This window comes from Mercurialis annua, linkage group LG5 (assembly GCF_937616625.2).
Source record: "Mercurialis annua linkage group LG5, ddMerAnnu1.2, whole genome shotgun sequence".
Taxonomy (NCBI): domain Eukaryota; kingdom Viridiplantae; phylum Streptophyta; class Magnoliopsida; order Malpighiales; family Euphorbiaceae; genus Mercurialis; species Mercurialis annua.
This window is the reverse complement of record NC_065574.1, coordinates 39,771,701-39,784,694: the sequence shown is the minus strand read 5'-3', so window position 1 is coordinate 39,784,694 and position 12,994 is coordinate 39,771,701. Positions and strand designations below refer to the sequence as shown.

General features: G+C 38.6%; 3 protein-coding genes across 3 annotated transcripts; 2 read left to right on the top strand and 1 right to left on the bottom strand.

Annotated features, from left to right (window-relative positions):
- Window positions 1-764: 764 nt before the first annotated feature.
- Window positions 765-3,740, top strand: LOC126681832 (uncharacterized). Its single transcript, XM_050377388.1, has 8 exons — window positions 765-812; window positions 1,028-1,158; window positions 1,698-1,759; window positions 1,824-1,958; window positions 2,041-2,058; window positions 2,213-2,606; window positions 2,656-3,058; window positions 3,192-3,740. Exons 1-8 carry the CDS (start codon window positions 765-767, stop codon window positions 3,738-3,740), a joined length of 1,740 nt encoding a protein of 579 aa, XP_050233345.1.
- On the top strand, window positions 3,734-4,823 carry LOC126680161 (E3 ubiquitin-protein ligase SINA-like 10). Its single transcript, XM_050375215.2, has 2 exons — window positions 3,734-3,899; window positions 3,995-4,823. Exons 1-2 carry the CDS (start codon window positions 3,810-3,812, stop codon window positions 4,649-4,651), a joined length of 747 nt encoding a protein of 248 aa, XP_050231172.1. The 5' UTR covers window positions 3,734-3,809; the 3' UTR covers window positions 4,652-4,823.
- A 419-nt stretch (window positions 4,824-5,242) lies between these two features.
- On the bottom strand, window positions 5,243-6,693 carry LOC126680162 (uncharacterized). Its single transcript, XM_056105989.1, has 3 exons — window positions 6,219-6,693; window positions 6,061-6,130; window positions 5,243-5,846 (listed from the first exon to the last, which is right to left on the bottom strand). Exons 2-3 carry the CDS (start codon window positions 6,116-6,118, stop codon window positions 5,245-5,247), a joined length of 660 nt encoding a protein of 219 aa, XP_055961964.1. The 5' UTR covers window positions 6,119-6,130; window positions 6,219-6,693; the 3' UTR covers window positions 5,243-5,244.
- Window positions 6,694-12,994: the final 6,301 nt, after the last annotated feature.

The window sequence follows — 12,994 nt, the reverse complement described above, 5'->3', positions numbered from 1 at the left end:
ACTTAAAACATAAGGTTTTGAATAGAGATTTTAAAAATAAAGTTAAATGTTCAAAAAGGACTTTAAAAGAGTTAAAGTCGACGTTTAACCGGTTTAAAAGACTTAGCAATCTGTTTTGGTAAATACTTAGTATATAACTAAGAATTGTTTTGAAAATTAAGTCTATACTATAAATAGTTTTATTTAGGTATTGCTATACCTAAAATTATTTCTAGAGAGAAGTTTGGACGTTTTCTCAGAATGAGAATTATTTATATGATTTTAAAAGAAAAGAGACGATAAGTGGTATGTGTTTAAATGATTATATGCTTTACCTAGAACTAGGTTTCTAAATCTACAAATTTATATAAAAACCATATATTGATGTTTTATCTTGTTTGCTTTGTGTGTTTAGTATGACCAGTTATCTAGCAGTCAGACCATTACCACAAGGAGTATGACACACATACCTCAGGATTAAGTATCAAAAATAGCGGTGTAGTGAGTTTATTTGTTTACTTTTGAATATTAGTATTCAATTGTTTTTAAATCCAGAAATCGCACTAAGTATAAGACTTAGCCAAGGAAGATCCACTGAGATGAGCTATCTATTGAGCAACAATAGGACTGAGGTGATCACCGGTGTTAATGAACTAGAGTGAGAGGTAAATGCCATGAGAATATTCTTATTAAGGGTTAGGTTATGTAGCCAAATGCTTGTAAAGCGACTTATACCTAACAGGTAGTCCTGAGGTGGCAGTAATTCAATTTACGGCCCAACAACCATGTACAGAGTTAAGATGGCTGTGATGTATAAGTGTTCAGTTCTTCCTGTACTAAACAAGATTTAAGCATATGCATTGTAGTTAATATAATTAAGATAACATTAGAATGTGATGATAGGATTAGGGTTTCATTTGAATCGACGAACTGGTAATATTTTTATATACTGATATTTTACCTATATGCGATTTTGGAATTTAATTGTAAACTTGTTTACTCACTCAGAAATATTTATATTTTTGACTCTGTTGTTTTATATTTTCAGGTGATTAGCTTCGGGTCGTTTCGAGCTTCCACTCTTCTGTTTAGGGAAGCTCCTCTTTTGACATGTACATATAACTTTATGCTCTTAGCTACTGCAATAGTGTGTTATAGGAGTGTTATGCCAGTAGCCATGTCAGTGTTCCTTTATTTATATACTCTGATAGGAACCTGAATTTGTTTATACCTTTGGGTAGCTAGGCTAATAATCATGGACGGTCCTCGACCTTTGCACTAAGCTTCCCTAAACCCCCTCACCTTTCAAAAGCTTCACTAAACCCCCTGACCTTTATGGCGGCGCCATTCACGGCCCTTCTGAAAAAAAAAAACACAAAATCGCGGCGCCGCCAACGATTTAATCGTTTGCATGCGTTTTCCTCGCCACCTGTCGACCCACGTGACCTGTCCTCTGTCAGTTGCAACAGTCCCTCTCTCTGACATGCCGGTTGACTTTTCAAATTTTAAAATCAAAAAAAAAATTAACCGCTCGGTAACTTTTATCTCTCTTTCATCTTCTTTCTGACATACTCTTTCATCCTTCTCTTCTCTTCCCTTTTTTCTTCTGAAACTCATTCTCTTCCCTTTTTTCTTCTGAAACTCTCATTTTCACACCGCCATTGTCTCGTCGATTGCCTGTTCATCTTCCGTGCTTTCTGTGTTTTTGCATTGTGAAGAAGAAAAAATAACGAAGGAACAAAACATAAATTTAGAGTGAGAAAGATTGATTTTTACTCTTGTTATCTGGTTCATGTGGTTTAGGGTTTGATTAACGTGGTGTATTTACGCTCTCTGTGTGACAGGTTTTTATAGTGAAAGAATTACAAAAATGAGAAAGAAAGGAAAAGGAAAATCAAAGGAAAGAGAACGAACGGGACCACCTGGAACTGCTGGATGGGGTTTAATGGATGAGAGCGATAGTGACGAAGTGGTGGAAGGTATGTAGGACCACATAGTACTTTGGTTTCTGTAAATGTTTGTTATTCTATGCTTTGATTTATTAGCCGCTTTTGGACATAGGACTACAAGTTGCTTTATGTTTGTTTACTGCTGTAGGACCACTAGTTGGTTTGATTTGTTTAATCTTTGTACGAGTTGTTTATTGTTTTCACGTTTCTGTTGGTTGGCATTTACTATTATTTTTGTGTTGCTTGATGGTTGTTGGTGTGTTTAAATATTTGTCTGTTTGCAGTGTCACCAGGTTTTGAATTTTTTCAAATCAACCTTCACATTAATGGGTCATTGGGGGAATGGGGTTACCATGATGGGGAAGTGTCCACCGGCGTTTATTCTGTGTCTGGTATGACTATGAAGAAATTAGATAGATGGATGAAAAGAGAAAAAGTTGAGGGCTTAGTTGATTATTACTGGAAAGAAAAAGACAAGGAATTTCATGATTGGATTAGACCGATAAATCACGACGATGATGCTATGGAAATGGCAAGTGCTGGGAAGAGGGACGGAGAAGTGGATGTCTATGTTAGGAAACTGACCGTTAAAGACATTGAGGCTTTAGTCCCTCCGCCCCCCTCGCCCCCACATGTTGTAATTGAGGAGATACCAAATCCCAAAGATTTAGCTTATGTGTATCCCACTCCCGTGAAAAAAGTAAGGGGTAAACCATTGGCTACCAAGGCTGGTGGCAGCATTGGACAAATTGGAGGGTGATGAAGACCGGCAATATGAGAAGCTGTATGACTATAAGAGGGAGGTTTTGAGAACCAACCCAGGCAGCACGGTGGAGTTTAAAGAAGCAAGGGGGAAGTTCCAGGGAATGTATGTATGTTTTGATGGGTTGAAGCAGGCCTTCGTGAATGGGATGAGACAGATTGTCTGTCTGGATGGGTGCTGGTTGAAGGGTAAATACGGTGGTCAACTTCTTTCTGCAACAGGGATTGATCCAAACGACTGTATGTACCCCTTAGCATATGCCTGGGTTAAAACGGAGAACACGGAGACCTGGATGTGGTTTATTGGGCTACTATCAGTTGATCTGCACCTTACGAATGCCGCTGTTTTCATGTCCGATAAACAAAAGGTACAATCCTATCTTGATTAATGTGCTGTATTAGATTTTTTACATTAAGATCAGGGTCCTTTGGTGAATAATGTACAAACTATAGGGTGTGTTATTGATTGCATGGGTGATTATATTTCGTGCGCTTGTGCAGGGTTTGTTGAATGCTGTGAAGGAGTTGTTCCCATATTCAGAGCATCGATTTTGCTGGAGGCATTTGTGGGCCAATTTCAGGAGCACATTTCACACGCAACACATGAAGCCCTTCATCTGGAACATTGGAACAGCAACATACAAAGCAGCCATGGATAGAGCAATGAAAGCTCTGGAAGACAAACATGACGCTGGCTACAAATGGATCAAAGAGAGGGACAGGAAACACTGGTGTAGAGCGCTGTTCAAAGAGGAAGTTAAGTGTGATATCCTCCTAAACAACCTGGCTGAAGCATTCAACAAGTACATACTTGCTGCAAGAGAGAAGCCAGTGTTGACAATGTTCGAAATGATAAGGACGCAGCTTATGAAGAGGATTAATGACAAGCAGAAGTTTGGGGGAAACATGGAGGGTGAGCTGTGCCCAAAGATCAGAAAGAAGCTTGCTAAAATCATTGATTATGGTTGGAAGTTCACCGCAGATCCTGGTGGTAGCCCTCAGTGGCAGGTAGAGGGCCCAGGGGCCCATGATGGTAACTTATTTAAATAGGCAACCACAGCAACTGATTCAACCATTTCAGATTACACAAATTGTTCTTATTCTCAGAAAAACCAGAAGATGTCCGATAATATTGTTGTGTCTTCACTTAATATGGAACTCATGGATTGCCCAATATGCTGTGAACCCTTAACAACTCCAATTATTCAGGTTTTTACCCATTTATTTATCTTTACCGTTTACTGTTATTTATTTCTGTAATTGTATTGTTTAATAATTGTATTTTTTTCTGTAACTAAATTTAGTGTGAAAATGGGCATGCAACATGCAACTCATGCTCGGAGAAGACTCAGAAGTGCCATTCTTGCACCCTGCCTATCAGAAGAATGAGGAACCGGATTCTTGAAGATGTTGCTGACTCTTTGAGAGTTTGTTGCTCGTTCAAGAATTATGGATGCCCAGCAACTGTGAGGTACCCCGAAAAGAGCAACCACGAAAAGTTCTGTTCTTTCATAGAGTGCTCATGCCCCATTGAAGTTTGCAATGTTAAGGGAACCTCTGAAATGATTTATGCTCACTGTAAAGTGATGCATAAAGATTTTGTGAAGCCGTTTGTTTTTGGTCGTAAATTCCCTGTTTCTGTTCGGCTGAATGATAATTTCTTTATTCTCCAAGAGGAAAACACAGACATTGTGTTTGTTCTGAACAACACAACGTGTTCTTATGGGAATATTCTTACAATCTGTTGTCTTGCACCGTCACAAGCTGGATGCTGCCCCTATGAAATTGAAGTGAATGCCAACTCAAGTCACAAGTTTCACAGTACTACCCAGAACATTCAAGGCACCGGCAATTACTATCGTTCTTTTTCAGGGTTCCTTCTTGATAGTGACCACGAATTTTTTGCTGACGGTATGATCAAGATGGAGTTTTGTGTTTATCGCGCACCGGAGCTTGCTTAAGAGGATGACCTGTTTATGTAGTCTTGTTTATGTATTTTTTGGTTAATTTTGGTGAAGATGGATATTTTTGTTCTTGTTTTTGTTCTTGTTCAGGGTTAATTTTGGTGAAGATGGATGTTAATGTAATTTTTTTCTAAACGTTCTGAAATGTTTGAATATTTAATGAAGTCAATTATTAATCTTACTTTTATGCTTGTTTATATGTCTTTACGAATTATATTTTACATGTTCTGTAAGTAGTGTAAGTAATGTATGTTCTATATGTTTTATGTATATTTTTTTGTCCAGCGTAACAAATATCAGGGTCCACTACTCAATCCATTTTAAAAAGTCAGGGACCTTATGTGAACAAAAGTATAAGAATGAAAGACAGTGGTCATGCATGAACCATACGTATTTCATTTCTCTAAAAATAAATTTATAAAATTTCCAACATATAAGTGTCTTTGAATAAGATAACAACATATCAGGAAATAATAAACAATGCTAAATTATGAAATAGCACATATAAAAAACATATAAGTGTTTTAAAATAAAATAACAACAATATCCGGAAATACAAAACAACGCTACATTTATTTGTTATTTCGTTTTTATTTGTTCTTCTGTTTTTTGCTGCACCCTTCTTCTGGACCTTCAGCCACATCAGATGGGCCTTCAGCAGCAGCAATCTCCACTTCCAAGGCTTCTACTTGGCCCTCATCTTCAGTGCCGTACCACTCTAGCAACAATAATTCATCACCTGGACCTTCTTCAACTCCCGCGGCATCTTCAACTGCCTCCACTGGACCATCTTCAACTGGCTCAAATGGACCATCTTCTTCAATTTCTTTCAATTCTAACTTGGGTCCACTCTCAGGCACCAAATTATGCACATCATCAGAGGTTAAATATCGAACGTAGACATCAACCACACCTTCTTTTAGTGCAGCCCTTGCCATCTCCTCAACATCTCTATCATGTTCAAGAGGTTTTATCCCTCGATGATAGTCCAACTCTGGCTGCCTCCAATAATACATAACCAGCCCCTTCACTCCAATTTTTTTGGCCCACAAATCAAGCCTATTCAGTGACAGTTGGGAAATGTCAAAACATCTTGCACACACGTCGCCCCACAAATAACCACCTTCTCCAAATTCTCCATCATAGTGCAGAACAATTTCCAGGATCTGAGAATCCACTTCCACAGTACGGGCTGTTCAAACAAACAATATGGAGACATTCATTCACAGACATTATGCAAAACAAATCAACAAATTTTACAACCAACTTGAGAATAACTCCCCCCAAAAAACATACCCATAAACCTAAAAATTTACAATAAACCTAAAATCACAATTTCAAGTACCCAAAAACACATACCCAAAAACCAACAAAATTACCCTAAACACTAAAATTAAAATTCGAACCTGGCCGTTTCTTCCCTTTCGTCTCATCACTGCCGAAGAAGATCTTTTCTTTTCCCATTATCTTCTTAGCCTGTTTTACCATATAAAGATATCAATACCAAAAAAGTGTGCACATGACACTAACTTTACAAAAATTGATCAACCATTTTTTTTCATACCCGGATTTGTTCTTCCTCGAAATGCAACGCAGGCGAACTACAGAACGAGAGAAAATGAAGAGCAACCAAACGACGATGACAAACGTCTAGGTCAGAGGAGATGGGAAATAGAAAAAGACTGATTTCAAAAACAAATATAATGAAGAAGAAAGAGTATGTCAGAAAGAAGATGAAAGAGAGAGAAAATTTACCGAGCGGTTAATTTTTTTTTTGATTTTAAAATTTGAAAAGTCAACCGACATGTCAGAGGGAGGGACTGTTGCAACTGACAGTGGACAAGTCACGTGGGTCGACAGGTGGCGAGGAAAACGCATGCAAACGATTAAATCGTTGGCGGCGCCGCGATTTTGTGTTTTTTTTTTTCAGAAGGGCCGTGAATGGCGCCGCCATAAAGGTCAGGGGGTTTAGTGAAGCTTTTGAAAGGTGAGGGGGTTTAGGGAAGCTTAGTGCAAAGGTCGAGGACCGTCCATGATTATTAGCCGGGTAGCTACATACTTGGCATTTAATATCTAGTTTTTGTCCCTTTACGTATAGGCCAGGCTTTATGTTTTTGGTCTGCCAAAACACTGTATATAGGTTTGTTGGCCTTATGTATCTGTTCTGCTGTGTGATTACTTAATATGTTTAATATAACTCTTTTGAAATGAAAGGTGTTTGAGATATTTTATTAAACATATTATTTAGGTTGTATGGTTTGAAACAGGACTGTCTTTGAGATAAGGCATAAGAGCTAAGTCCGTGGTATTCAGTATTACCACACATGTTTTCAGAAAGAAGCATGGGTTAAATAATAGAGTTATTTACCAGTATTTTTGAAAACGTATTTTGCTTATTTGAATATTTCAGAATTGTCTTTTCGTTAAATGAAAAAAATGTTTTAATGATATTTTCTAAAAGCGGATTGTATATGAGATATGATCTATTATTATATTTGCGAAAAAAATAAAATTATAGTGGTTTTTAGGCATGCTACGGGTTTCAGAACAACCATTCCCATTCCCTTAGCGCTGGTTTCGGGTTGGAAATCAGGTCGTGACAAAGGTGGTATCAGAGCAATGTTCTAGGACTTGAATGTCTGAAGTATTGTTTTTGATATGTGATAAGTAAGTTGTATTAGAAGTCATAAGGATTCCTAGTAAACTATTGCAGTAACATAGGATTCGAGTCATGTCTTGATACACTACTAGAATGTCCGAAGATAGCGATGAAAATTACCGACGGACGCAATTTCCGTCGCTATATAATACATTACCAACGAAAATCGGCGACGGATAAAATTCCGTCGCCAATTTCCCAAGACCTTGAGGCGGGAAGAGGGAAAGCACACTCCCGCATTTTTGCCGACAGATATTGCCGACGGATTACATAGCCGTCGGGACATTTACCGATAGAAGTCATAATCCGTCGCCAATTTCCCAGGAAGTTGAGGCGCGAAGTGGCAAAGGAAACTCCCGCCTTTTTTACGACTGTCTTTGCCGACGGATTAAGGAATCCGTCAGGATAGTTTGCCATTTCAAGTAACTAACGTTTTTATTTATTATTTTGTTTTTATTGTATATATATGTAATTAATTTTTTAATTTTTTGAAAATAGCTGCTGCCCGCTGCCGCCCACTGCTGCCCGCTGCCGCCCACTGCCGCCCGCTGCCGTCTGCCGCCCGCTGCCGCCGCCGCCGCTTGCTGCTGCCTGCAGTTTTGCCGCCGTCCACCTAGGTTAGTTTTTATAAAATTTGATTTTAATTAAATTAAGTTATTATAATTGTAGTAGATTAAATTAAATAGTTAGTATATTTAGATTAGGTTAGATTACATTAGGTGTTTATTTAGATTAGTTTAGATTAAATTAAACTTATTTAGATTAGGTTAAATTAAATAGTTAGTTTATTTAGATTAGGTTAGATTAAATTAAATTAGGTGTTTTTTAAAATTAAATTAGGTTTGATAATAGCCTAATTAGGTTTATTTAATTAGTTTATTCAAAATCGATTATATATTAGCCTAATTAGGTTTATTTGGTAAATAACCGTTTCATTTTTAAATAATTAGTAATTAACCGGTTAATTAAGCCTAATTGATAAACATATTTAATTTAGGTCAAATGTGTTAAGTAAGGTTAATTTAATACGTACTTAGTAAATAACTGTTTAATTACTTAATTAATTTGTAATTGTAGGCTAAATTTATAATATTTGGTAATTTTATAATTAAATAGTAATTATTAGACGTTTGGTGAATTAGATTTCAATTGTGTTATTTTTGCGTTAGTAATTAAAAATAATTGTGATTAATTGAGAATTATCTTAAATTGAAAACATTAACTTGAATTGGTATGTTGGATGTTTTCGTATATGTTTTATTTGCTTGCAGGTTTTCCATGAAAAATGGGCGATGCTCATTTTTAGGGGAAATGTTGTCTGATTTTCGTTAGAAAATAATAACAATTAGATTAGAAAATAATAACAATTAGATTAAAATTTTATTGTAGACTTCTCTCTGCTGTGCATTCCTGGTAGCCGGTGACAGTAGACGCCTGCTCCGATTTTTCTGACCGAGATCCAGCGTTGGCGTGAGGTTCTGCCCTACAACAAGTAGGTTTTATTTCTTTTTGTATTTCATTTACCTAGTTAGATTAAAAACACTTCACATTAATTAATTAAACACGATTTTATTCCCACCGAATAAAATCGTAATCCTAGCCGTAGATTTCCCGTCTCGTGTGTTCAATCTATTGAACGACACGGGATTGTACAGTTCGCAAAACTCGTGCTTCCGTAATCTGATTGCCAAAAACATATATGCATAGTTACGGTAGAAAAATATTTTTTGGTTTTTCTAGCGTTTGTTCTCCGCATGCCTATTGCTATATACCGCGTAACGCTTGTTCTTCACGGAATATTTAATCAGCGTTACTCGGGATATAGTACATAGCGCACTTAAGGAGAACGACGCTGGAAGGCTGCCGAATATTTTTTTCCGTTCCTACACATATATGGTGGTCGCGTTACGGGGCGCCAGTTTTGTGAATGGGATAGGTCCATACCCTTTTAGCAGTCAATTACATTGACGTTGCTACCCTTGAGCCTGTAAACCACCTAATTATTTGTGCAACATAGATGAATCAGGACCGCAGTTGGATGTATATTAGACATAGTAATGGATTGCTAGCGGAAGGATTTTTTGATAAGGTTGAGGAGTTTGTCGACTTTGCTTTACGACATCCTGAATGTAATAGTGGGGCAAAAATCAAATCCCGTGCTCTAGGAGAAAATGCAGAAACACAAATTACCGAGATCCATAAGATGTCAAGTTATATGTGTTGCAGTCTGGGTTTGTTGAAGATTACCAAGTGTGGGTTCATCACGGTGAGGGAATTGTCCTGAATCCTTCTCCTTGGGCACAGCCACCGGGTAATTACGATCAGTTTGACTACGGAAATGACGAGGACGGTTTTGATGCAGTTTAGAGAATGGTGATCGATGTAGCTGGTCCTGAAATGTTTACTGATGAAGAGCCTCCTAATCAAGAAGCCCAGAGATTTTATGATCTGAAGCGTTCGGCGGAAGAAGAAATATGGCCCGGGAATAACAGACATTCCCCTTTGTCCGCAGCAACTAACATATTGGATATTAAATGTCGCCATCAGGGTTCAGTTGCTTTAATTGACGACATTTGTAGTTTAATGCAAGAATTGCTGCCAGAGGAGAACAAGATGCCAGCGAATTTTGCTAAAATTAAAAAGCTGGTGAAAGGTTTGGGGTTGCCGGTGGAGGTTATTGAATGCTGTTTTTACAACTGCATGCTTTTCTGGGGGGGAAGATGAGGCTTTAACGTGCTGTAAAGTTTGTGGCCACGAACGGTGGAAACCAGTTACCAAAAGCAATTTTTCCAGAAAACGAAAGGCTAACGTGCCATATAAGAAGATGTTTTATTTTCCAATTACTCCAAGGCTGCAAAGGTTGTATGCTTCGAAAGCCACAGCTGGGCATATGACATGGCACGCCGAACATGAAATGGAAGACGGGAAAATATGCCATCCGTCTGATTCTCCAGCTTGGAAACGGTTTAGTGAGTTGCATACGGATTTTGCTGACGAACCTCGAAATGTTAGACTTGGCTTATGCACTGATGGGTTTCAACCGTTTGGCAGTTTCGGGTCACCTTATTCTTCATGGCCGTTAATTGTTACGCCTTATAATCTGCCTCCAGGCATGTGCATGAAGGATGAGTTCATGTTTTTAACAATACTTGTCCCGGGTCCGCATAATCGGAAAAACACTATGGACATTTTCCTCCAGCCGTTGATAGCAGAGTTAAACCAATTGAGGGAATCTGGGATCCGGACCTTTGATATTCACAAGCGTCAGAACTTTCAGATGAAAGCAGCCCTTATATGGACAATTAATGATTTTCCGGCCTATTCAATGCTATCTGGTTGGAGCACATCAGGTAGATTGGCATGTCCATATTGCATGGAAGATATGAATGCATTCACGCTTACTAAGAGTGGTAAACAATCGTGGTTTGACTGCCACAGAAAGTTTCTACCTCCGGGGCACCGTTTTCGTCGAAATTTCATAGATTTTCGAAAAGGTAAACAAGAAAAAAACCATTTTCGTAGGGTGAAAACAGGAGATAAACTGTTGGCAGAGGTGGACCACCTAGGGCTTAGGAGGGCATATGAGCCCCATGCAGAAGTTATTAATGCCGATTTGTCGAAGAAGTGTGGTTGGAACAGAAAAAGTATATTTTGGGATTTTCCGTGTTGGAGAACAAATGTGATTCGGCATAATTTGGATGTCATGCATATCGAGAAAAATGTTTTGACAACGTTTTCAATACCGTGCTGAATGTTCCTGGGAAGACTAAGGACCATGCAAAATCTAGGGCAGAGTTAAATAATTTTTGCGATCGTCCAGAACTAGCACAAGACCCAACTACTGGTAGATATCTGAAGGCACTGTATGCTCTGGACAAGGAACAAAAAAAATTATTGCTAGAATGGATTCAGCAAATTAAATTCCCGGATGGCTACGTGTCAAACTTGTCTCGGTGTGTTGATTCAACCAAACAAAAAATGATGGACATGAAAAGCCACGACTGTCATGTGTTTATGCAGCGAATCCTACCAATTGCGCTGCGTGAGCTTCTCCCAAAAGAGATATGGGAGCCTATAGCAGAGTTGAGTATCTTCTTTAGGGAGTTAACTGCTACATCACTTAAGGGCGAGGATCTAAAACGTATGGGAGAAGAAATCCCGAAGATACTTTGCAAGTTGGAACGCATATTTCCTCCCAGCTTTTTTGATTCGATGGAACATCTTCCTGTACATCTGCCATACGAAGCTAGAATGGGTGGACCGGTTCAGTATCGGTGGATGTATCCATTTGAAAGGTGATGTAAATATATATCTTTTATATTCATCGGTTTTTGTTTGAAGTGTTTAATTGTATTAATCAATTCATGATTGAACAGATATTTGCGGAAATTGAAAAAAAAGGTATCCAACAAAAATCGGGTGGAAGGCTGCATTAGTAGCGGATACCTAATGGAGGAAACAACAAAATTTGCGTCTTTTTATTTTACGGATGGTGATCCGACGTTACCCTGTCGACTGCAAAGAAATGAGGTATTCGATACTGATATGGATGATGATGTCGACCGACTTTCAATTTTCAGAATAGTTGGGGAACCCATAGGCGCCTGCCGTAAAAGACATCTGGACGAGTCTGAATATGTCGCCGCCCGGAGTTACGTCCTTTTGAATTGTGCGGAAATCGAACCTTACAGAGAGTAAACATTGCTTCTACACATTTCAATGTATTACTGAGTTACAAAATTTAATGCGCCAGCTCACAAATTCTCATGTATTCTTCTGAAAGTGTTTTCGAAGACGAATTGCACGTAATCAACCCCGTAATCACGCGGATCGAAGTTGAAGGAAAGTTAGAAAGGGAATTTGCATCCTGGTTTGAAGGACATGTAAGTATTGGCAACCTACATCTTCTTTTATTTCTCGTTCGTTTTAATTGCTGACTCATGTAAATGTTTACTGTCCTGCAGGTGAAGGACCTAGCTACATGTACGAATCCCTATATTCTGAGTCTTGCGAAAGGCCCACTTAGATCAGTCAAAACATATAAGGGATATCGTGTAAATGGGTTCAAATTCAATACTTAAGATTATGGCGAGGATCGAGTTACTATGAATAGTGGAGTTTGTGTTAAAGGGTCTCTCTTCGGTCCAGCCGTAAGCGACTTTTATGGAATGCTGACTGACATTATTGAGATAGAGTATCCAGCGCTGCCAATTAAAAGGACCGTCCTATTTAAATGCGATTGGTTCGATCCAACTCCAAACGTGGGTATGTCAGTGCATCGTCGATACAACATGGTAGACGTTAATCACAGAAGGAGGTACAACAAGTACGATCCTTTTATTCTAGCCGAACAGTCCGGTCAAGTCCATTACTTACCATACCCAAGTAAAAGACGAGATAAAAAGGACCGGTGGGCAGTATGCAGGATAAAGGCTAGATATGAGCTTGACATGCCATAGGAGGTTATTCTGGCTTTCCAGGACGACGTCGTAGAACATGCTCTTAATATGGAAACAGCTGATGATCCGACTAATTTTGTTGACCCGGACGAGGAAGCAGATGAGGAGGCGTTGGAAACGACGCCAACAGCAGAGACATCCGATGATTTTCTACCATCCTCATCAGACGAAGCGGAGGACTACGAAGAGTTGTAGTGTAGGGCTAATTAATGTAATAGAATT